Source organism: Leucoraja erinacea, chromosome 16 (genome assembly GCF_028641065.1).
Source record: "Leucoraja erinacea ecotype New England chromosome 16, Leri_hhj_1, whole genome shotgun sequence".
Lineage (NCBI taxonomy): Eukaryota > Metazoa > Chordata > Chondrichthyes > Rajiformes > Rajidae > Leucoraja > Leucoraja erinaceus.
Window position 1 is genome coordinate 19444558 of NC_073392.1, and position 26796 is coordinate 19471353.

A 26796-nucleotide genomic window follows, 5' to 3' on the forward strand; every position below is an offset into this window, starting at 1 on the left:
CCCCGCTAGGGTGACATGAGTGCGGGAGGTGATTCAATGCTGCGGTCACATTTACAAATTCAGGAATTCATTCAACACACTGCATTTCATACAGACATTTATTCTGCAAGAGAAAAACTACACTGAAGACTCAAACTCGCGACCGAGGAACTGCCGGGATCAAGGCGCAAACTCGCGACCTTGCGGATATGAGCCGAGCACTCTACCACTGAGCCAGCCATTCAAATCTACGCTAAAAAATTTCCATTCCGAAGACCGACAAATTCCAAATTACGAAAAGTGTCTGGTCCCAAGGCTGTCGGATAAAAGGTTGTGCACCTGTAGCAGTATTAGCTCAGAATACTTCCAGCTTCCAGCCCCACGATGTGGATGCTCCTGCTAAGGGGGCCTGCACAGATGCTGCCTGACCCATTGAGTTCCTAAAACGGTTTGTTTTTTTGTTCAAGATTGCAGCATCTGCAGTCACTTGTGTCTCTAAGTTTCATTCAGAGGTATGTAATCTATATTGTTTTCACATCAGGGCATCACTACAAAGATGGCCGAATGTATAATATATATTCCCTCCCATTGAAACCTGCATATATTTAAGAATATATGCCTTCCCATCGAAACCTGCAGGGACGAAGTCATAATCAGAAAACTTGTCAGCACCTTGATGGAATTATTACTGTTGGTGCGAAGGTGAGCAGCACAAACACACTCATGGGCACTTCTGAGTTTAATCTAGGGATCATATTGGCAAAAATCTAATATTATTGATTTACATGATAAACATTTGAATTGCAGAATTAATTTCAATGAGCTAAGCATAAAAAGTGGATAATATGTTAATAGCTCTCAATCAGTGCTTTGTTTAATATTTTCCTCAACTCAATGACTCAATCCCTTTTCAGTAAAAGTTATAGGAGTTTGCAGTGTTTTTTATTGATTCAAGCTAAAGTAAGCATGGGAATCTATTCATCAAGACTAAGAGGCTACATGCGTACAATGTAAATGAATTCACATTGAGACATGTGCTTTAATTTCTGTTGTGTTCCTTTGGGCAGAAGATCTGTAGATAAATCAGAATAAGATACCTTTTACGTATTTGGTTTCTGTGAGGTTTCCACCAAAGCTATGGTGTGAACATTTAGCAGAAATGTAGTTCATACTCATTATTTGGTCATTGAACATTTTAGAAATCTATTCGTTGAGATACTATAATCCAGGTTGTGTAATTTTGAGAATCCATAGGAGTGTACTAAGTAATTCTCAGCCTCAGTCAATGGCTCAGTATAAAGATTTACAAATCTTGGTCCTCGTAAAATAATCAAAATTAAATCTTACATTCTTTCAATCTTAAATCTTAAAATAATCAAAATTAAATCTTACATCCTTACAGATAGATCAGCCATGATTGCATGGCAGACTTGTTGGGCTGAATAGCCTAATTCTACTCCTATTCCTTACAACCTTATGATTACCAAAAAGCATGTTCACGGCATCAAAGACAATGGGGAGTACAGATCAAGCCTTGTCCAGGATCATGCTCTGAGATTCTTCTGTAAAGTACCTGAAGCATTGCTGGACTCAGCAAAATCAGAGGTAAGTGATTGTCTTTGGTCTCCCAGGGACAAGGTGACAAAGATGAAGGCAGACATATCCTGTTGGTCCCATGGTATTGGGTGTTAGCTGAATTATTGAAGTCCTTTTCCGGCATGGATGGCAAATCAGCATTGCATAGGGATCACCATATTTCTGCTCTCCTTGCTTACATGATTAATTATTGCTACACACATACTGTACCTAGGCACACCAAGGTCTGCACCAATATAACCGTCAACATGACTAATAGTATGAACGTGAATGTGCACATCTTAAAGAAAACCTGAAGCACACCAGCTAATAGAGGCACAACCACAATAGAGCCAACCAGCATATCCAATATCTTTTATGTGAATAATGGATTATGAAAAATCTTGGTGTAGAAACAAGGAACTGGAGTCTGAAGAAGGGTCCCGACCTGAAATTTTACATATCCATATTCTCCAATGATGCTCTCTGGCTTTATGTGTCACTCCATCACTTTGTGTCTCTCCATGAAAAATCTTATCCAAGTTGTTTCCTCAACAACTCACAATACAGAATATTCCCATCAATTTCAAAACATTGTGTAGGAAGGAGCTGTTGATGTTGGTTTAAACTGAAGATAGACACAAAATGCTGGAGTAACTCAGCGGGACAGGCTGCATCTCTGGAGGGAAGGAATGGGTGACGTTTCGGTTTGAGATCCTTCTTCAGACTCAACCCGAAACGTCACCCATTCCTTCCCTCCAGAGAAGCTGCCCGTCCCGCTGAGTTACTCCAGCATTTTGTGTCTATCTTCTAATTTATTTGAAAAATTGTTTGCTTTACAAATCTGATATAATCTTCTCATTGAGCAATGTTTGTCTACAGCATTTATTGTTGGAAATTAGCTACCAATTAAAGTAGTCTTCTTCTTGTCGAGTCCACACACAAGATTAGAAGTTGTTCAGCCAGAGCTGAACACACCCTTCGGCTTGCGCTTCTTGTGCTTCCTGTGCGTGGTGGTGGAAAGATTGGTGGAAACAGGGCTGCGACGTGAACGCTCTTTCCTTGACCCCATTTAAAGTAGTAATGAAATTCAATTTATTCCCAGAGGGGAACACAATGGTATATCAAACAGTATAAAAATTAAAATGCGCTCAACTTGCTATATTAGAGACTAGTCGCAGAATATGCTCGGTATGATTTGTGTAGTTTGTTCTTTCAACTGAAATAGATCAGGGCGTGGAAAGTTACTATGGTCGAAGTGTTTATTTTATCTAGCTGTGAAATGCACCCTTCCCCCCCCCCCCACCCCCCCCATCCCATATTAGATTCTAAATAAAATCATTGCGTGAGAGTAAAATATGTCCCGAGATATGTTTCAGACATGGATAAAAAAATAAGCAAATGAATAATGTGGCAGCCACTGAGCCACATGAGAGAGTTGAAGGAGAGTGACCATGTTGCAGATAAAGTAATATATTTCCAGATAAATCTATCTCTTCAAAGCTAATCTCTCTCAGCTCTTTCCTGTCCATGCTCTAAAGCACTAATTCACCAGTCTTTCCTCACAGACTTTACAACTGAATGCCCAATATGTGAGTGTGGTAATCAGAGACACACGGCACAAAAACAGGCCCTTTGACCCATGCCGACCACCGATCCCCACACACTCACACTATCCTACACACTCTAAGGACAATTTACAATTATACCAAGCCAATGAACCTACAAACCTGTATGGCTTTGGAGTGTGGGAGGAGAATTATTCAGCCGGAGAAAATCCATGCAGGTCAAGGGGAGAAAGTACAAACTCCGTACCGACAACCCATCGTCATGATCGAACCCAGGTCTCTGGCGCTGTAAGGCAGCAACTCTACCACTGAGCCACTGTGCCACTCTTCACTCGGCTGCCTGACCACACATCCATGGTAAGGTCTTGGCAAGCATCACTGCCACAGCAGTTGTGTGGCCTCGCCTCATCAATGATGTGAAGGATGAACGGTCCTGACCTGAAACGTTGTCTGTCGTTTTCTCTTCACAGATGCTGCCTCGTCTCCTGAGCTCCTCCAACACTGTTTTTTGCTACAGAAATGGATCATTTAATTGAAAATCAAACCATTGGAAAATCATCATGATCAACTTTATTCATACCAGGCTTTTATTTCCAGGTACAAATTCTTGGACTCCAAAGTTGCAACTTAAAATTATTTCATATTGTATTAGCACAGCATGCATAATGTAATATAACCAGAACCTCGCCAGAGCAGAGCACAATGATATACATAACTCTAACCCCACCGTTACAGACACAGCTTTGTAACATATAACCACCCAACACAGCAGACCACAGCAGGGCAGCACGGTGGCATAGAGGTAGAGCTATTGCCTTACAGCACCAGAGACCCAGGTTCAATCTTGACTATGGGTGCTTGTCTGTACGGAGTTTGTACATTCTCCCCGTGTCCTGCATGGGTTTTCTCCCGAGATCTTCTGTTTCCTCCCACATTCCAAAGCCTTACCGGTTTGTAGGTTATTTGGTTTGGTGTAAATGTAAAATTGTCCCTAGTGTACTTAGGGCTGTGTTAATGTGTGGGGATCGCTGGTCAGTGTGGACTCAGTAGGCCGACTGTACTGTATCTCTAAACTAAACTAAACCAAACCAAACCAGAGCAGCATAATGAAAGCACAAGAACATGAGAAGCAGAAGCAGGGGGAGGCCATTCAGCCCCTACTGCCAGCTTCCCCATTCATGAATATTATGGCTGATCTTTTACCTCAGTGTCCCTGTTCCTGCACTAACTCCATAATAGTCCAAATATCAAGAACTCCATTGATCTCCTTATTGCATATACTCGGTGATTGAACGTCCTCTGCCCTGTTGTGCAGAGAATTCCAAATATTCATCACCCTCTGGATCAAGAATTTTTTTCCCATCTCTGCCCTAAATAACCTACCCTTATGTTGAGGCTGTGACTCCTGGTTTTAGACATCACTGCCAAGCAGACACATCATCACTTCATCTACCGTTTAACCCCTTAAGACTATTACATCTCAATGAGATCACTTCTCATTCTTCTAAACTCTGGAGAGCACAGAGCCTGTCTGTTGAATCTCTCTTCATATGAAGGCCCCTCTATCGCAAGGTTACATCAGATAAGTTTTCACCGCATTCTTTCAACCACAAGTATATGCTTCCTTATGTAGGGAGACTGTACCAGACCTATATACAAGATAGACACAAAGTGCTGGAGTAACTCACGAACTCACTGAATTACTTCAGCATTTTGTGTCTATCTTAAAATACCATTCCTTGTGCTTGAGCATTTCCGGGGTGACTGAGACGTGTGATGGTTAATGGCTTCAAGAAGTTTGGCGGAGTACACACCCAATCAACATCAATGGTGCTCAAGTTCTTAGGTGTAAATATCACCAACAATCACATTGAACCAACCACTTTGAAGCTATGGCCAAAAAGACAAACAAATGCCTCTACTTTCTCAGGAGTCTAATGAGGTTCGGCATGTCTCAAATAACTCTTAGCAAATTCTACAGATGCACCGCAGAAAGCATACTGACGGGTTGCATTGCAGCCTGGTCTGGGGACAGTTATGCTCAAGACCACAAGAAATTCCAGCCAAGTGTAGATGTAGCCCAGTCTATCGCCCAGACCAGGCTCCCTGCTGTCAACTCCATTTACATTTCATGCTGCCTCAGTAAAACGTAATCAACGACCCTTTGCACCCGAGTCGGTCCCACTTCTCCACTCTCCCATCAGGCAGAAGATACAAAAGTTTGAAAGCACGTACCATCAGTTTCAGGAACAACTTCTATCCCTCTGTTATCAGACTAATGGGCTGTGCTCCCATAGATTAGAGTGTTGACCTGATCCTCCAACCCAGAGCAGTATAATGAAACCACAAGAACATGAGAAGCAGAAGCAGGTGAAGGCCATTCAGCCCCTTCTGCCGATTAATTGCAAACGCTGGACTACATTTATCTATGTAGTTTTTCTTTTCTCCAGAGATGCTGGCTGACCCACTGTTACTCCAGCATTCTGTGTCTATCTTCCATATTTCTCTATAACTGTAATGCTTCAATGCTGTAACACTATATTCTGCATTCTGGTATTTTTTTCTCCTTGCACTACTTTTGTATGGCTTGATTATACCCATACAAAGGACAATCTCATTTAAAAGGATAGCACACTGTAAAGCTTTTCACTGTATACATGACAATAATAACCTAATACCAACAGCAGATAGCACCTGAAAATGGTCAGTGTTTAAATGTTTGTCACCAGCTGCATTTTCAGTAATTCATCCAAAAGAACCGAGCCAACTTTTGTAGTGTTATTGTGAATTCTTTCTCCTGACTGAGAATCACAGAAAAAAATATAGTCCAGACTTCTGAGGGAGAACACTCTGCCAGAGTAACATGTTCAACCTTGACTGAAGTTTATAAGAATAGCATGGTATTTGCTTCACTATTCAAAAGAAATGGTTTATCTTTCAAACTGACCACAGTCATTTATATTCTGCACGGCTTCCATAATGAAATCCTGGCAGCAAACAGAATGTTGTCTCAAACCCAAATAGTCTGTGTATAAAATCTGATCTGAAGGTGGAACGCTATAACTCAACATATCCAACAAAACTACTTGCCATGAAAAACTACTTTTTGCCATGGAAAAATGCCACATTCCAATATAAAACCATTTGGGGGCCATTCTAATTCATTTATTAACTACAGTCATGAATAGCAAGAATAGAATTTTGCCCAGATGTCTACTTCTGTATGTAAATGTAGCTGTAGGAAACCATGGACAAATAGCTTTGTCTGCATGCAATGAGATTTTTCTGATAAGCAGGAGATATAGCTGTCATCTCAATCATCCTCTGCCAAGCAAATTGCTGCAATGTCTGCCCAAGTTATTAGAACTGGATTGAGTTATAACTTTGCAGAGCAGAGAATCACCAAGGTTTTACTTTAAAGACAATTGCCTAGAAGTCAGATTGCATGGCACACATTTTGTAAGCACTAATCAAGCAGAGCTGGGATTTTTTTAACCTGGTGTTGATTGTATTAGCAAATGCTTTTGATTGAGTTTTCCCAACTGGACTGAACATTTCCTTCTGTACACAAAAGGAAGCAAAGTGCTGGAGTAACTCAGCTGGTCAGGCACCATCTCTGGAGAACATGGATAGGTGACTTTTTTTACAATCTCCTTCGAGTTACCAAACCAGGCTGTGATGCAACCAGTCAATAAATCAAGAGAATATTCATTCAGATTCAGAGTCAACTTTAATTGTCATTGTCAGTGTACAGTACCGTTCACATACCGAATATCCTCAATCTTCAAAGAAAGTAGAAATGTTGATGGCCTTTACGATTGCATCAAAGTGCTAGGTTTAGGCCAAGGTTATTGCCCTTCTCTGTTCACTGTACAAAAGAAGTGCGAGTTCCTTTTCAAAATCACAGAAGTCCCACATAGCACATTTTTCTGGATTGTGCCCTTCCTATAACTGTTTCAAAGATCTTTATGACCAATTTCACCATATTTTAAAAATAATTGATAATCTCACTGTAAACAGGGGAACGAGGACATGAGAAAGGTAGAACTGTATCAAAGTTAGCTTTCCAATGGTAAAATAAAGGACACCTGAATCAGGATTAGGTCTCAGCCATGAGGAAAGAATGACCAAACTGAGGATGTTTATCTGGGAATATGGATAGTTCAGGAAATTTAATTTTTAAGAGATATACGGAAACTAAAGCCCATTCATAATTAACTGACAAGGGTCTGCAGTCCGTGATGGTGAATGTACAGAATAAACCCCAGAGAAAGCCAATAAAATTAGATTTGTCAGTAATTTCAACTGGAATTGAATTATTTTTAATAATACAATAAGTATTGAGTACTAATTAAGTCAGGATTGCAAGATGGATAAACTAGAGTGTCTCGCTGATCCTAATATTCATAACGCTTCTTCATAAGATCCATGTACATCATTTATTTTTACTACTGGATCTCCAGTGCACAATAAATCAAATGGCAGTGTCAGACATAACTATATTGGTAAGACTTTGGTCTCTGAGCCTGTGTGTTGAGAGCTCAAATTCCTTTCCAGAGACAAGCACATAAACCAGGCTCACACTCCAAACAGCAATGAGGGAATAATAGCAGAAAAAGCTGAAAGTGTTCAACAGGCAGCATCCTTGGAGGCAGAAAACTGAAGACCATCCATCAGAACTGAGTAAAGTGCGAAGGCAAGTGAGTTGTGAGTAGGGAGGGCCAAATGATGGAGGAAACAAAGGGAATGACTGAAATGGCTTGGGGACCAAGAGTGCCCAGATGTCGCACGTGGTGGTGTTGCTGGCTGAGGGACTGGGATGAAGGTTTGTTAATTACAATGACCTATCTATGGGAGGTGTTGACTAGGGAGATGAAGGAGGAAAGAGGGGGAAAAAAATTAAGGCTCCTTGTCGGCTCCTTGCACCACAACGCTAATACTGTTGGGGGGGGAGCGTGCGTCATTCCAAGCACGGTCTACTAAAGGTGGTGCAGGGCAGCACAGAGGTGCAGCTAGCGGAGCTGCTGCCTCAAACCTCTAATAACCCAGGTTTGATCCTGATCTTCAACGCTGCCTTTATGGAGTTTGCACGTTCTCCCTGTGATCAGATGGATTCTACTGGGTGCTCCAGTTTCCTCAAAATGTGCAGCTTGGTAGGTTAAATACTTACTGTAAATTGCCACTAATAAGCAGGTAGGTGTAGACTAGAGGAGGACTAAAATCTGATGAGAATGTGTCGAAATTAAAGTTAGTATAAATAGATGCTCGATGGTCGGCACAGATTTGATGGGCTGAAGGGCCTATTTCCATGGTTCTATGATCTCATGTTATTATGAGCACTCTCATCTCTTCATCCGCACATTTTCTTCATGCCTCACTCTAGATATTTGAGCACAAAGATCAAGACAGATTTTCTGGTGCAGTACCGAGGGACTGCTGCATCATTGAAGACCAGTGGTGTCAAGATGAGACATCAAACTCGGACCCCATTAAACTTTTCTGTTGGTAAAATAAAATTAACGATGGCACTATCTGAAAAACTCATCCCATTAACAACATCCGTTGTAAAACTGATAACTGCCATTATCATAGTTCCAGTAATGGAGATTTACAAACTGGCTGACATGTTTCCTACACTAGAATAGTAACTCCACTTCAGGAGTATTGTATTGGCTGTAAAATGCTTTGAGACATCCTGAGATGATAAATGTCCTTTATGTAAGTCTTTCAAATAGAATCAGGCATTACTTTTGTATGTTATGCAATATCCCCAAGCTTTATAAATTTGTGAAAGCAGCAAGTCGCAGGGATTTTATTATAATTAAAAAGGAAAAGACTGCTGGAAATCTAAATTAGAACAAAAAATGCTGGAGATATTCAACAGGCCAGGAAACAACTTATTGGCGGCACAGGGGCACAATGGTAGAATTGCTGCCTCACTGTGCCAGAGACCCGGTTTCGATTCTGACTATGGGCGCTGTCTGTATGGAGTTTGTACATTCTCCCTGTGACCTCGTGGGTTTTCTCTGGTTTTCTCCCATTCTACAAAGACGTACAGCGGGGACTTTCTTACCATCAGGACTTACTTACCATCAGGAGCGGGGTCCCTCGCCAGGGATCCCTGGAGAGGAGCTCCAGACCTCCGGCCCTGCAGTCTGCGGTGCATCTGGCTGCGGCACGGCGGGAACTTTAAATCTGCGACCGCCAATCTGCGGCCTTCACCAACCTGAAGCCGCGGTCTCCGGTGGGGAGGCACCGATTCTGGACTTACCTGGACTTTTTACCTTGTCTGCGACGGCTGCGGAGGGTTGAGGTCCCGACCACGGGGGAACATGGAGGAGGACTGGCCAATCTTTGTGCCTTCCACCACAGTGATGAATGCCGTGGTGGATGTTTGTGTTACATTTTTTAATTGTGTATTTGTGTGTTCTTTATCATTGTACCGCTGCTGGCAAATTCATTTCACTTGCACTTTATGTGCAATGTGACGAATAAAACCGTATTGTATTGTAGGTTTGGCTTTGGTAAAATTGTAAATTGTACCTAGTGTGTAGGATAGTGCTGGTGTATGGGATGATCGCTGGTCGACTCAGTGCCAAAGGTCCTGTTTTCCGTGCTGTATGTCTAAAGTCTAAAGGAAAGTCTGAACTGAGAGAAAGAAATGGAGTTATCATTTCAGGTTAAAGACTCTTCCTCAGGCAAAGATCATTCATCCGAAACATTAGCTCTTTCCTCATCCTTAGATGCTGCCTGACCTTTCCCAGTATTTTCCACCCTTATTTCAATAATTGTATGCATGGCAACATAAAAATGTTATAAATGGATGATTTTAAGAGACAAAAGGCAAACAGAATCACTTTTTTTAACAATTAATATCGGGGGTCAATAAATGGAAGCTCCAGTGAAGAATACGGTAAAATGCTTCAGGCTAGTTAGAGCAGCAGCCATTGTTCATGAAAATAAATGGGGGTCATTGAAAAATCCTGTGAAATGGAGAGGCCATTCAGCCCATTTGTTGTCGAGTGTAAAATACTGCATGGCTCTTTTTCAGGATGTACAGAGTTGAAATGGATTATAAAAAGTGCTGGCGGATGTTTCCATAAACAGCCAGGCACCTGGTAACTGGTGTAACGTTACCATATTTAAAGCAACCAATGAGTTGGAGTTTACTCCCTAAAAAACCTTCATGACTTCAAATGGTTCAGCTGGTCACTTAAGCTAAAACAACAATGTATCAAAAGGACATTAATAGAACTGAATTGGGAGCAGTAACACTGTTAGCTCACAAATTAAAAAATCACCAATAAGCATACTGTAAGTTTATTTCAGAATGTACAAGGTCTTACATAATTGCATACATTGCTTTGTCTTTACTTGATTTTTTTTCCAGCTCTGTTGCATCGGTTTGCAGAATTTATTTAATACAAAAAAGATAATTCAGAAGCTGCCACTGAAATGGAGTATTTTGAAAATGCCCAGCATAGGGTATGAATTGAAAGGAGCAAAGGTGTTAGAATCTACAGCTTTGTACGAGTTCTGTACAGTGACGCACCCTGGGCAGCAAAACAACGCAAAATCCAGTCTGTCAGGTCAATCAGATCGACCACTTGCCACAGCGAGGAATTTTAATCCCGTGCAATATGCAGGTTGATGCCACTGAAACATTTGCCCATACTTTCGCAGCAAGGAGAAATGACCACGTCCACAATTGTTCCCCAGATGGCCTGAATGGAAGGCATGTTCATCAAGCAGTTCTTGATGCAGGGCATGACACACCTGTATAAAGGGTAACGATGGAAACAAGTTATTAAAACTAATATCATGATGTCACACAGTAGACTTTGCAACAATAAGAACAACTTACATATTTACATGTTTACATATTCTGTGGCGCTGCTGCAACTAAGAATGTAATTGTTCGATCTGGGACATATGACAATAAAACATTCTTGACTCTTGACTTTTGAGTCATAAAGTTGTACAGAAAATGCTGGAGTAACTCAGCTGGACAGGCAGCATCTCTGGAGAAAAGTTTCTGGATGAGACCCTTCCTCTTCAGAAGGGTCTCGACCCAAAACTTCACCCATTCCTTCTCTCCCAGGATGCTGCCTGTCCAGCTGAGTCACTCCAACATTTTGTGTCTATCTTCAGTGTAAACCAGTATCTGCACTGCCTTCTGACACATAGAATTCTACAGCTCTGGATCCTCTGGTTCACTGACTTCTTGTCAAACAGGATAAGATAATACACTACATAAACGGAAGATAGGCTACCAAAAACTTGGCATAAGATGTAAGTTTTAAGGAGATTCATTGGTCAGAGAGAGGTGAAAGGGTGGAGGAGTGCGCAGAGCGTTTCATATATTATAGGGTTGTGGAGATTACCCTGGAGATGTGACACTGATTGTAGTTGCCCCAGTTGGTTGGAACATCAGTCCTGCGTCTAACATCACAAAGGGCGGTAAATCTCTTGGAATTCTCTGCCCCAGAGAGGTTATGTTATTGACATTTTTGAACGTTTCGGGGGATTGAGGGTACTGGGGATCTGGCGCAGAAGAGATGAGGCCTGGAGTAGATCAGATGTGATCACATTGAATGGTGAGGCAGGCTTGAAGAGCAGGTATCCAATTCCTGCTCTTATTTTCTTGTGTCCCTGTCTGTTTGTCAAACCTGTCATGCCACATGGGAGTTTGTTAGTACATTCACTCAGCCTTCCTCTAAACTCCATAGAGTAGTGATCCAGTCTGCTTAATTTCACCTCTTACACCAAATCTCTCATCCCAGGAATTGATTCTGTCATTTCCAAAAGAAAGACCAGGTTCCAATCACTGTGCGTTTGATCTACAGATGTTACTCCAATGTAATTTGTTTAAGAAGGAACTGCAGATGCTGGAAAATTGAAGTGCTGGAGAAACTCAGCAGGTGCAGCAGCATCTAAGGAGCGAAGGAAATGGGCAACGTTTCAGGACCAAAACCTTTCTTCAGACTGATGTAGGGTGGGGGGGGGAGAAGAAAGGAAAAAGGAAAAGGGAAGAGGAGGAGCCCGAGGGGTGAGGGAGAGCTAAGAAGGAGAGGAGACAGCAAGGGCTACGGGAAATTGGTGGATTCAATGTTTATGCCACTAGGGTGCAAACTGCCCAAGCTGAATATGAGGTGCTGTTCCTCCAATTTCCGGTGGTGCTCACTCTGGCCATGGAGGAGGCCCACGACAGAGAGGTCGGATTCGGAATGGGAGGGGGAGTTGAAGTGCTGAGCCACCGGGAGATCAGGTTGGTTAATGCGGACCGAGTGGCGGTGTTCGCCGAATTCAGGGAGTCAGGCATAGTTTAGTAACAACACCCTTGCCTAAGAAATCAGAAGATGTGGATCCACGAGACTCTGATCATCCGATTCTGAGACAGGTATATTATGATTTGATGCCCTTGCACTGAAAACAAAGCTGGGACTGGATCCAGAGCAGTACTGAGGGAACGTTGCGCTACTTTCAGTTCTATCTTTTGCACCAGATATTAAAGCCAGACTAAATGCCCGACCAAGTGGATGTAAACACTCACTTGGTACTATTCCAAAGAGCTGGGACTTATACCTGGTCCTGACCATTATACCCTTTAACCAATGTCACAAAAACACGTGATCTGGGTAAGAATTACAATGCATTGTGTGATGCATGGCTGTGTCCAAATAAGCTATAGCACGGCAAATATTGGAGCAGTATCTCCACACCTGTTGTCTGAGGAGGAAAGGTTGGGCTGCCTAGGCTTGTGGGTGAGGGTATTTAGAAGAGTGAGAGGAGATTTGATTGAAACATATAACCGCTGAGGGATCTTGGCAGAGTGGTTGTGGAGAAGCCGTGTTGTCTTGCAGAAGAAACTAATTGCTATTGTTTAGTTTAGTTTAGTTTGGAGATACAGCGTGGAGTCAGGTCCTCCAGCCCACCGAGTCCACACCAACCTGTGATCCCCGCACACTAACTCAAAGGACAATTTACAATTTTACCGAAACCAATTAGCCTACAAACCTGTACGTCTTTGGATTGTGGAAGGAAACCGGAGCACCCAGAGAAAATCCATGCAGGTTACGGGGAGAACATACAAACTCCGTACAGACAGTACCTGTAGTCAGAATCAAACCTGGGTCTCTGGCGCTGTAAACCAGTAATTCTACCATTGCACCACCATGCCGCCCTAATTGGTTTAAAATAATTTTAGGCCGAGCTGTGGAAAATATTTGCAGTCAGAGGTTCTCCAGTCTTTGGAACTACTGTATCTTCCTTAAAGATAGTGGAAGCAAAGTCTTTGAATATTTTTAAGGCAGAGGTAGAAGGCTACTTGATAACCAAGAGAGTGACAGGTTACTGAACTGAAGTTAAGATCATACCATTCATAATACAATAGAAAGGGTCGTGTGACTTAAAGGGCCATGTGAATTACTGTACTGAGTACTTGTTTCACACAAGTACTCAGTACAGCAGCCAAGATCGTTTCGCCGAACACCTCCGCTCGGTCCGCAATAACCAAGCTGACCTCCCGGTGGCTCAGCACTTCAACTCCCCCTCCCACTCCATCTCCGACCTCTCTGTCCTGGGTCTCCTCCATGGCCACAGCGAGCAGCACCGGAAATTGGAGGAACAGCACCCTCATATTCCGTTTGGGGAGTCTGCATCCCGGGGGCATGAACATCGACTTCTCCCAATTCTGTTAGTCCTTGCTGTCTCCTCCCCTTCCTCAGCTCCCCTGCTGTCTCCTCCCACCCTCCAGCCTTCCGGCTACTCCTCCTTTTCCCTTTCTTGTCCCCACCCACCCCCACCCCTGATCAGTCTGAAGAAGGGTTTCGGCCCGAAACGTTGCCTATTTCCTTCGCTCCATAGATGCTGCTGCACCCGCTGAGTTTCTCCAGCTTTTCTGTGTAACCTTCGATTCTCCAGCATCTGCAGTTCCCTCTTTAACAGCAGCCAAGATGTTTTCCAATCCTTTAAAATACACATTGCTCTCGTTTCATGATATCATGTGGCACAAACAGAATTGGTTTCAGAGAGTGTGGGGATCTCAGAAAGAAAGTCACACTGTAATGCCCCTCGAGAATCTAACATCCCACATCATTCTAGTCTTGCGATCCAACAATTTTAGTCTCTCAGGACTGAACAACCCTCTCATTCCAGGAATTTGTCTAATGAATCTCTTTTGGACTGCCATCAAAGCTAGCATATCCTTTCTGAAATTAGGGGACTTTAGCTACACTCAGGTCTGGCCCCACCAACACACTGTACAAAATCAACAACAGTTCATGTTCCTGCATGCTCAACCCCCCTCGTGTTAAACGGTCAATATGCCATGTCTTCCTAACTACACGCTGCACCTGCCTGCTAACTTTATACAATTTATGCACAAGAATACTTAGAAGCCTCTCCAAAAATTCACCCCAGCCAAGATTCTCAAACCGCCAGGAAGCTTTCGCTCCAAAACATATGTGCGGGTATCTGATGATACTCCTCTCAAGGCCCAGAGCATGGTTATACTATGAAGAATGGCCTCAGCTCAGGTAAAGGGAGCTCTCCGCCTACTCTAGGGAGGGAGGACTTTAGAGCAGGAGGGAAGAAAGTGCGACAATGTTAGTCAAAATAAAACATTAAAGGTCCATAATGTATATTCGGAAACTTCACCAGTTACTTAACAGAAACCATTGACACTAATCAATGGACTCTGCATATGTTAAACTCACCAGATATGCAGACAACTCAAAATAGCAAAGATAATTCCAGAGAATAAAGACACAGGTACAGCAAAAATAAGAGAGATGATTCTATAGCACCATAATTTGGATACTTCGAATAAGGCGTCGCTCCAAATCCAGATTTTGTCAAAACTGTGCATCGAATCAGGCTCTGCGATCACATCTTCAAAGTTTACCTTAATAGAGAAAAATACAACAAAGTTAACAAAATAAATTGATGAAGGCCGGCTAGTAGATGTTGTCTATATGGACTTTAGTAGCCATTTGGCAAGGTACCCCAATATAAAAGTTAAAGCTCATTTGGGCTGGCAAATACATATTGGATCCAAAATTGGTTTGGTCATTGGAGGCAGACTGGAGTGGCGTTAGGATGCTCCTCCCAATTTCTGTGACTTCCTATCAGAAGCGGTGTTGGGACCCTTGTTGTTTGTCACATATATTAACAACTTGGAAGTGAGTGCAGGAACTCTGATGCATACGCTTCCTGAAGACACGAAAATTAGTGGAGAGAAACGTTGTCTGAGGCTACAACAAGATGGGCAATTGATGACAGCAATCGCCGATGGAAGTTAATCCTGAAACGTGTGAGCTGATGCATTTTGGAAAGTCAAATAGTGGCAGGAGACATAAAGTAAATGGCAGTGCTCTAAGGAATGTTGAAGAACAGGGAGACCGAAGGGACAAATTCCGTTGTTTCCTGCAAGTGGCCCTGAAAGTTGAAAGGGTGGTGAAGAAGACATTTGACATGCTTGCTTTCATAAGTCATAACATAGAATATAAGAGTTGAGATGTTATGTTGCAACTTTACAAAATGCTAGTCAGACTGTTCATAGAGTATTGTGTACAGTTCTGGTCAACACAATATTAGATCTTCAATGGGTTCCTGTCCCAACATTTAACATTTTAATGATTGTGCTTGAATCCTTTCAAGTCTTAATCCTTAACTAATCCAGTGCCTACATCATTCAAACAAACCCTCTAACCTCTGTGTTGAACTACTCCAATCCCCACCCTGCCTTGACTTACCACAGGTTAAATGCTGGGATGACTAGGCTAATTCCCAGTGGACTGAGTTAATTCCTGGAATGAGCGGGTTGTCCTATCATGCTCAGAAAATTGGATGCATTTGCTTTAGAGGAGAATGAAAATAATCCTATTGAATCATATAAGATCCTGAGGGAGATGTTGAGATGTCTCCACGAGTGAAGAAAGTTGAATGAGGGGATTTTGTTGCAGGAGACATTTAAAACCAAGGTGCATTGGAACTTCTTCTTAAAGAGGATGGTGAATCTCTTGATTTTTTTTGCCCCAGGATTATGGAGATAATGGAAGTATTAAAGAGAAAGCAGACAAATTATTGAAAGATCAAAGAATTGAGGGCTATGGGGATCTGGCACAGATGAAGAAATGAGGCCAGTGTAGATCATCCATGACCATATGGAATAGGGAGGCAGGCTTGAGGAATCGGGGCCTATTCGATCCTTGCTCCTATTTTCTTGTTTTCTTATGTTCTTATCCCTTCAGCCATTTGGCTCATGAACACAAACTGGTGCTATATTGCGAGGAGACGCCACAGCGCCATATAGTGTGCGGCAAGAGCTGCGGTATTGATTCCTGAACCTGCCCAGTTTATGTTAACACTGCGGAATGTATTAAGTGCAGCACATAAATTATCATTCCCTGGTAGATGATTAAAATACTCAGATATCATTCCTGTGCCTGCTATTTTAGTGGAGACTTTATCCTATTCAAAATAAATGACTTTTGGGCTAAATCAAAACAACATCAGGAAACGTCATGTATCAGATACATGTTTGCAGTGCATTACTGTCAATGCCAACTGCTTGCACATATTCAGCTTTCTTCATTTTTCTAACTGCAAATGTTGAATATTACACATACAACCATGGGTTAAGTGCTGCTCTGGTCTCACTGGAAGGGCTTGATATGATCAGGGTTGATGGTTCCTGCAACAGCTGTGCTGGTATTTTTATCTTCCAGAATGAAATACTTGCTGTTAAGCAGCGACACATGGAGAGGCAGTGGGTGGTGGGGAGAGGAGAGGAGAGGGCCAAATAGAAACTCCAACTCAGCACCTAGATGGTACAAATGAAAGTTTTTAAAACAGCCATTTATATTAGAAGCTCAAATGTACTGAAGCATCCCCCAGGCATGTCACAGAAGTATTTTAGAACAAAGAAGTTGGCACTGAACTAGTAGGAATTTAGCAAGCTGGTGAGCACAAGCTTTGTGAAAGCAGTAAGTTTTATGGATAATCTATAAGAAAGGAGAGAGAGAATGAGAGAGTGAGAGAGCAAAATAGAGAGGGAGATGTGGGTGAGGGGGTGGGTGAAAGAGGGAGAGAGAGAGAGGGGAGAGGGGAGAGGGTAGGGATGGGTGAGGGAGGGACAGAAGGAGAGAGAGAAGTGGGAGAACGAAGGAGAGGGACGGGAAGAGAGGGGGAAAAATATGAGAGGAAGACAGCAAAAGAGAGAGGAGGGAAAGAGAGAGAGGGGAGGGAAAAGGAGAGAGAGAGAGTGAGGGACAGAGGAGAGAGCTGGAAAGGATTTATGATAATGTCTACATTCATTCACAGACTGTGAGAAACAATTCAAGAGCTAAAAACCACACACACGGTAGCTGCCCAAGTGAACTGCCCCACAATCTGTAACCTGCTGCCCTGACATGTCCATTACTCTACAATTACCAGCCCGGCCTCAATGTAAGTGTAAAAGGTAACCCCAGTTTACTTAAAAAATGAGGTGCTAACTGTGGAAACAGCCTAGGTCCACAACAGCAGAAGCAGAAATAGACTGCACACCCTGTACATCAAATAACGGCCACAAAAGAATCCTAGCTATGTTGCTGAAGACAGACAAACAACAGCTCTGGCCAAGCTACTGCACCAGTACACACCTGGTATTCATCCCCCAACAGTGAAGATTTGCCCAGTTAGGTCAGGTATATCTTGTTCAGAAATATACAAATCTCATCAATCCATTTGCAAGCACTGGCAAAGATTGGAATGTGGTGCAAATGAAAATATCAAGTAGCACTTACATACCAATAATCTGCTCACCAGTGCTGTTGTAATCCACTTGTTGACTCTAAAATCATCATGGCCTTCGACAGAGATGAAACAGTGACATCAAGGCAGCTTTAAAAAAATTATGGCATTAAGTAGGTTTTTTTGTCACAGAGTAGTGAGGGCCGGGAAGGTGGTGATGGAGGCAGATACGATAGTGGCGTTTAAGAGGCTTTTAGATAGGCACACAGAAGTGCAGGGAATGGAGGGCTATAGATCATGTACAGGCAGATGTGAACAGTTTAACTTGGCATCGTTCAACACAAACATTGAGGGACAAAGGGCCTGTTCCTGGTATGTATTTTTCTGCATGTGTAGGAAACAACTGCGGATGCTGGTGCACACCAAAGATAGACACAAAATGCTGGAGTAACTCAGCAGATCAGGCAGATCTGGAGAAAAGGAATAGGTAATGTTTCAGGACGAGTCTAAAGAAGAGTCTAAAGAAGGGTCTCGACCTGAAATGTCACCTGTTCCTTTTCTCCAGAGATGCTGCCTAACCCGCTGAGTTACTCCAGCATTTGTGTCTATCGTCTGTACTGTTCTATTATTTATTAAGGAATGCCAATAACATTAAATTGTGCATTAAAATTGTAAATTAGGGGGAAATGTTCCATTGACTGCGAGTGTAGCATCCAAAGGAAGATGGCTGTGCTAGTTGAGAACAAACAATTTAGACCCAGGATATCACTGCAGGGGGCCGTCCTGACACGGGGTCATCAATGTAGTTGGAAATGAGACTCGTCACAAACGGTTGCAGCGTTTAGTTCCATTCACAACTCCTCAGATAACAAAACAGTTCGGTGACATGGAGTAAAATCTGGACAACATTCAAGCATTTGCTGGCAATGTTGAGTAACGTTTGTGTTACCAAAGAGAAAGGCAAGAGAAAATCTGACCATTTCTCCCTACATTTCGTGGTATTACCAGTGTCCAAACCCATGCCATCTACACCCATGAGTCCACCATTGACAAGAGAACCAGCAACATTGTCACAGATTGCAGGAGGAGGTTATTCAGCCTATCAAAACTGTGCCAACCATCAAACAGCCATTTACACTAATCCCATGTTATTAAAATCACCGAATCACGAAGCTATAATGCTCTGAATGCTGTCCATGCCAATCAAGTAGCCACACTGGGCTGTCCCATTTGCCTGCATTTGGCCCACAAGCCTCTAAATCCTTCCTATCCATATATTTGTCCAAATGGTAAAAGTCATAATTGTATCCGTTTCTATAGCTTCTTCTGACACCTCATTCCAGATATGAACTATCTTCTGAGTGAAAACATTGCCCCCGAGCTCCCTCTTATATCTCTTCCCACTCACCTTAAATCTATGTTTAAGAATCATTTACCTTGGGGAAAGAAACAGTGAACATTCACTTTATCCATGCCCCTCATGATCTTAGACACCTCAACGGATCACACCTCAGTCTCCTACACTCCAAAGGAAAACGTCGCAGCCCATCCACGTGAGTGACTACGTAAAGAGCTCGCCAGCCGCATGCGCGTCAATACGTCGACACATGGCGCGCGAGTCGGAGCAGTTTGAAACTGCTCCGGCGGGTAAGTTAATTTTGTGTTCAGCGGGCTGCTGTGGGCTCTTCATGTAGTCACTCACGTGACTTTGATATAAAACAACCAATAAATTATCTTTCGTAATTATAATTATGTAATTCAAAGACATTGCAATTCCTATACCTCCTTTCCTTAACTTCCATGATCTATTCCTCAGTAAAAACAGATGAGAAATATTCAGTTAATATCTCCCACATCACGTGGTTGCCCCACAGAGGCAGCCATGCTGATCATTGAGGGGACCTATTCTTTTCCCCTTTTAGTATCAAAACACCTGTAGAATCCCTTGGGATTTTCTTTTACCTTGCCTGCCAGCTCAATTTCTCAATTTTACCCTCCGGATTGCCTTTTTAAGTCTCCTCCAACATTCTCGCAGAGCGATTTGCTTGATTTCAACTGCCTAAATCTGACATATGCTTCATTTTGACAATACAATACAATTATTTATTGTCATTTGAACCTCAAATGAAGTTCAAACAACCTGATCAGAGCCTTAACAACTCTCGTCAACCAGGGTTCCATAAACTTGCTAGCCTTTTCTTTCACCCTGAGAGGAACATGTTCCCTGTGTACTCTTGATCCACTCTCACTTCTAAAAGTCTCCTACTTGCCAGCCGACCCTTTACCTGCAAACAGAGTCTCCCAATCGCCCTCTGCAATTTCCTGCCTAATAACTCTAAAATCAGCCTTGCCCCACTTTAGGACCTTAACTTGTGGGCCAGTCCTATCCTTCTCTATAACTACTGCAACTACTTTAAAACAAGTAGAATTCCCTGGTCACTGGTTCCAATGTGCTCCCCCCACTGACACTTCAGTCACTTGCCCTGCCTCATTCCAATAGGAGGTGTGATGTTGTACACCTTCTAGAGGGGCCCTCCATATATTGTTTAAGGAAACTCTTTTGGCACATTTAACAATTTCCACCCTGTCCAGGCCTTTTACGCTACAGGAGACCTAGTCACCATTAGGGAAGTTGCCACTATATGAAGGTGGTGCCACCATTCACCCCACCTTCATATCTTCTGCCCTCCACCTCAAATTCTACCACTTACCTACATGTTAAGGACAAGTTACTAATACTACAATCAATGTGAATTGTGCTAGAATTGATGACTGCAGACCTCACAATGCTCAAGGAGTACAGCATCTGGCAACACAAGGCACCCTGCTTGACTGGCATCCCATTCACTATCTCCACCAGCACCGTGTCATGGCTGTAGTCTTGAACATCTTCGGAAACTTGCCAAGTCTTCTTTGATGTCAATGCTCACTTCCAAATTCCCCAAGTCACAGACCATTCCCATCATTACTCATTGGGTCATAAGTGATAGGAGTAGAATTAGGCGATTCGACCCATCAAGTCAACTCCGCCATTCAATCATGGCTGATCTATCTCTCCCTCCTAACCCCTTATCCTGCTTTCTTCCCATAACCTCTGACACCTGTACTAATCAAGAATTTATCTATCTCTGCCTTAAAAATATCCACTGACGGCCTCTACAGCCTTCTGTCGCAAAGAATTTCACAGATTCACCACTCTTTGACTGAATACATTTATCCTCATCTCCTTCCTAAAATAACATCGTTTAATTCTGAGGCTATGACCTCTAGTCCTCGACCCTCCCATTAGTGTAAACATCCTCTCCACATTCACTCTATCTAAGCCTTTCACTATTCTGTATGTTTCAATGAGGTTGCCCCTCTTTCTTCTAAACTCAACACCAAGTCAAAATTGTGGAACCTCTTCTTTAAAAGCACTATGGAAGAAAGACTACAACAATAGCTACAATGGCTCAAGAAGATGTCTCATCACAACCTTCGTGAGAGACTGTTTGCAGGGAAAGGGAAATTAAGATTGGGCATTAAATGCTGGGGAAAAAGTAAGATCCGACAAAAGATTTGGAATTACACAGGTTGCTACTAAAAGTTTCCCACCACCTACAAGGCACGTCAGGAGTGAGATGGAATGCTTTCCACTTGCCTGGATTAGCCCAGGACCAACCACGGTTAAGAAATTCAACACTATTTCGGACAAAGTTTACCATACAGTATTGAAAAACATTGGAGCAATGGATACAGAAAGCACTTAGCTCGCCAGGCAGTATCTCTTCAGCAAGAAACCAAGTTAAGGTTTCAAGTGAATTTCATCAGAACTGAAAACATTTAGAAACCAAACCAGATTTACGTTGCAGAGAAGGGGTAGAGGGTGGAATAAATAAAAGGGTAGCAATCAAAATTTCTGTTGGTGCAAATCTCGATGTTGTTGGCTAAGACAGAGTGGTAAAACGTTATTAATTGCTGATGATTTGGCTGGAGGAGCCAAGGAGATGAATTATGATAGAGGGAAAACAAAATCAGTGTTGGCCATTGCTTATCCAAAGTGGAAAGGCTGGTTTTCTGAAATTGTTAAAACATAAAATGCTTGTTCCCTCCATTAATGCCATGCAGTGGCTGCAGTGTGTACCATCTCCAAAACTGAATGGCACTAAGGCTTCAGTACAGAATGAGGGGTTTTCTGAAATTGTTAAAACATAAAATGCTTGTTCCGGCGGAGGATGGTGGAGTGGTTTTACAAGAGATTTTTCTAATTTTTATCACATGAACTGACATAAGTCGAAATGGGTCACCAAACAAAAAAATGAATTCCACTGATTCGCCACCCTCTGGCCAAAGAAATTCCTCCTCATCTCCATTCTAAAAATATACCCTTTCATCCTGAGGCTGCGCACCTCTTGTCCAATGTACTTTCACTACTGGAAACATCCTCTCCACATCCACTCTCTCTAGGTCTGTGCTGCCAGTGAATTGTGGCAAATCATGAAACTAATTGGAGCATGGATTCATTCATTCACACGCTATAATCAGTGCAGCTAGACAATCAAATCATGATGTGATGATATTTTGTGCATCAACTGGGCTGTCTAACGTATTTATTGGTTCATAGGGATGGTGTTACAGATTGTTGTATGGAGTGGTTCACCTGAATGCATTAGGAAATTGTATTTTGCAAGGATAGCAATTGTTCTTCAGGTTCTATGTGTCCAGGTAGTACCAGCTTTTGAGATTCTCCATTATCCATCAGTAAAGACTACATCAGGATGCAGGTTCAGTTTAGTTCAGTTTAGTTTAAAGATACAGAGTGGAAATATGCCCTGTGGCCCACCAAGTCCACAGCAACCTTCGATTGCCCGTGCACTAGTTCAATGTTATCCCAGTTTTGCATGCCACACACTAGGGGCAATGTATGGAAGCCAATTAACCTACAAACCTGCACATCTTTGGAGTGTGGGAGGAAACTGGAGCACCCAAAGAAAACCCACGCGGCCACGGGGAGAATGTACAAATTCTGCGCAGACAACACCTGCAGTCAGGATCGAACCTGGGCCTGCAAATGTGATGTCTCTCCATTTCCCTCCACAATTTCCTACAACTGTTTCTTTTTTAGCCCTGCAATTATATTGTTCATGGGAGAGATCCAGATAGGACGTGGCATAAGTGCTCTGATATAGCCACATATTTGCCTACTGCCCTCAGGATCCTTTCCCACCTGGCCCTGGGTGTAAGATGCTTTTAGTAATGATGTGTCACCAACAGTGCCACCACTTGAAGCACCCACAGAACAAGTGTCTCAGCACCTTAATGCTGGAAAAAGCACTGCCTCTTGAGTGGTAGTGCACTCTGTAGACCTTAAAGGTGTCTGAGCAGCTTGCAGCCTGCTCTGAAGGTGTTTAATTAGGTCACCCAACATCAGCAGAGAATACCCTAATATAATGAAAAAACGAATATACTGGCGTAATGCGTTCCTTGTATTACAGAGTCTGATCGTCAATGGTTGTAGCATGCTTCCTATTCTGATGTCAGTCTATACAAGCACAAGCGGGTTACACAAATAATAGCATCAATTGGTGCATGTGTGGCACCAGGAAAATATCAGCCATGCTAAAATAGACATTGCATAGGGATGTCCAGTCTAATTCCACATCTGCGCTATTTCATCTGAAAATAATTTCCACCAGTCTACTCTGGGTAACAACAAATTAGGTCCTGTAACCTCTAACAAACGTGATTGATACCATTAATTTCTAGACTACTTGTCTTCCCTTTCAATAGCACGCCCACCGTAAACATTCATATTTTAGGTGCTAAATTATCAAAAGATAGAATGCATTTATAGTGCAATGAAATAGCTCAGAGAGACTATGCACCACTCAAAAAGGCAGAAAGTGCTGGTACTGTAACTCAGTGGGTCAGGCAACATCCCTGGATAAATGATATTTAGAAAGGAACGGCAGATGTTAGTTTATATCGAAGATAGACACAAAGTGCTGGAGTAACTCAGCGGGTTAGGCAGTATCTCTGGAGAAAAAGGATGGGTGATGTTTCGGGTTGTGACCCTTCCTCACCCATCCTTTTTCTCCAGAGTCTATCTTCTGTGTAAACCAGCATCTGCAGTTCCTTCTTACACACTTTCACTATTATAGTCTGGTATAATACTAATATAACTGAGAATTTATTGCACATTTATTTGTGGCATCGTTGCATTTAATGTGCCTTTAAAGTGGCACCAAGTAATAGTGTCATTATTCCAGTCCCAGTTCACGTGACAAGTAAACACTCATGACTCTCTTGACTCTTGACTAATCCTTTAACCCAAACTCTCTTGAACTGAAGCTCCCCAGCAAGAGTGGAACTACCAAAAATATTCCCTTTGTATTTTTCAGCTGTCGGCCTTAAAGGGGAGTCTGACTTACCAGCTTAAGGTTAGGGCCAGCTCTCTGATTGCACTGCGCTATCCCTATCCCACTGCATGCAGCCTTGCTTGCACAGGCCCTGGTAAAGGCCAAGCAGAACTCACCTTTAAATGGGCATTGATACCTCTGGGGTCCCGTTCTTCTACAGACGTGATCTGCCCTTTGTCTGCTGGAGCATGTTGATCTGGTTGCCCTTGTTCGTCGCCAAGGTCAATTTTGGTTTCGTTCAAGTGCTCGTCAGTGAGCATGTTTGCACATCCGACTGTGGGGCGTCAGTGCTGGGGCAGGCGGGACGGACAGCAGCCGTAGCAGGGGCTCGTGCCGGAGCTCTGCACAGAGTTGCAGAGGCTGCAGACCCAGCCCATGTAAACCTATAGCTGTGTTGGACGGCCCTTGCTATGTGATCAGCCTGTTCACTGGCATCAGCTGTTCCCGCAGCACCAGAGAATATTCTGCATCTGACATATCGGGGAAAGGAATGCTTGATTGCAACGCTGTGTGCCAATGGCAGCCGGCTTCGGCGTTTTCAGCCTAATGCTGAATAAATACAGATTGTTTGGACCTTGGGCTGCAGATTTTTCTTACTAAATATACACTTTGTCGTCCGAGTGCTAATGAAAGTGGAAGCATTTCATGAGAGGCTGCAGTATTCCAACAATTAAACTAGCCTGCATCCATATTAATTGCTACTCCACCAGCCCACCTTCTTCTCAATCACCAAATCTGCTCTTACCCCAATGGTAACTGGTGATTTTGAAGATATTGGTAATAGTTTATTATGGTCACGTATACCTCAATGCAGCGAAGAACTTTGTTTTGCATGTAACCCCAGCAAATCTTACCATGCATGAGTCTGCGAGTAGTGCAAAAGAAAAAATAAACAGAGCGCAGTAGATAGTGTTACAGCCACAGAGGAAGTTTATGTAGAACATAAAATGTAAGGTTTACTACAAGGTGGATTGGAAAATCAGGAATTAGACCATAAACCCACAAGGCATAAGAGCAGAATTAGGCCATTAGGCCCATTGAGTCTGCTCCGCCATACAATCATGGCTGATCTTTTTTCCCCTCTGTCTCATTCTCCTGCCATCTCCCTGTAATCTTTGACACCCTTACTAATCAAAAAACAATCAAAATCTGCTTTAAATATTGGCCTCCACAGCAATTAATTTCACAGATTCACCACCCTCTGGCTAAAGAAATTCCTCCCATCTCCATTCTAAAAGTACATCCTTTTATTCTGAAGCTGTGCTGCTTGATTCTAGGCCCTCCCAATCCTGAAAACGTCCTTTCCACGTCCACGCTACCTAGGTCTTTCATTATCCAGGATGTTTCCATGAGCTCCCCCTCATCACACCAAACTTCAACGAATACAGGCTAAGAGCCAGGAATTCATCTATAGCAAATGAGAAGTCCCTTTAAGAGTCTAATGACAGTGGGAAAGAAGCTGTCCCGTGTTTTCAAGCCCAGGAGGAGAGGGTTGAAGAGAGAATGACTGGGTTTGAGGTGCCTTTGATTATGTTGGCCGTTTTCCCAAGGCCGCATGAAGTATAGATGGAGTTGATGGAGGATGAGCTGGTTTGTGTGATACACTAAGCTGCGTTTAGAATTCTCTGCAATTTCTTGCGTTGTGGGGCAGAGCAGCAGCCAAACCAAGCTGTTGTGCATCTGGACAGGATGCTTTTTACAGTGCATTTGTAGACACTGATAAGAGTCAATTGAGACTTGCCAAATTTCCTTTGTCTTCTGAAGAAGTAGAGGTGTCAGTGTGCTTTAATGGTTGCAATGTTGATTTGTTGAACAGGGTCAAAATGTTGGTGATATTTACGCCAAGGAACTTGAAGTTCAATCATCTCCACTTCAGCATTATTGTTACAGACCAGGGTGAGGAACTTTAAGGAGCATTGGTTTCAAAGTGGCATTTGAAACATCATTTAAAACAGCACCTCTGGTAAAGTTGCACTCTCATTAATAGAAAAGCCCGTCTATTAATTCATCCCAAGGGTAATGTAAGATATGAGATATGATAGCATTAGTTGTCCTCTGGTTCTGAAATTCTTTCTTCGAGGGTGAGGGAATGAATTCCAGAGTGTAGTACACAATACAGAACAATTGGCAGTACCGACAGGGTACTGTTGGGCTGAATATCCGAGCTTCTATTCACAAGGTTCAGGTCCTCCTCCTCCCTCATCTGGTGGAGATGGTGCCTGGCCCTGCCATTGGTGTTGCCAATGTGAAGAAAGGACGTTGGAATGATTGCCAACGACAGTGGGGCCCATTGCCAGCACTGAACACCTTCTCCAGCAGGTGATAGGGAAGGAGAATCATATTGCATGGTACCTGCAGCCTGGAGACAGGCTGACTGAGCCAAGGCTTAGGATGCTCAGTAGACTTCTGTCCAACTTCATTGAACCTCATCAGCAAAGCTTGCTGCGTCTCCCTCTGGTTCAATGTATATACCCAGCTTGCCCCGCTAATTACTCTGCGCTACTGAGCTCAGAACCGTTTGTTACAGCACAAAAATCGCT

At 42.9% G+C, this 26796-nt stretch overlaps 1 protein-coding gene across 1 annotated transcript; it reads right to left on the bottom strand.

Annotated features, from left to right (window-relative positions):
• Window positions 1–10426: 10426 nt before the first annotated feature.
• Window positions 10427–24676, bottom strand: cav4a (caveolin 4a). The gene is made up of 3 exons (XM_055647765.1): window positions 24373–24676; window positions 14840–15027; window positions 10427–10898 (listed from the first exon to the last, which is right to left on the bottom strand). Exons 1-3 carry the CDS (start codon window positions 24514–24516, stop codon window positions 10748–10750), a joined length of 483 nt encoding a protein of 160 aa, XP_055503740.1. The 5' UTR covers window positions 24517–24676; the 3' UTR covers window positions 10427–10747.
• Window positions 24677–26796: the final 2120 nt, after the last annotated feature.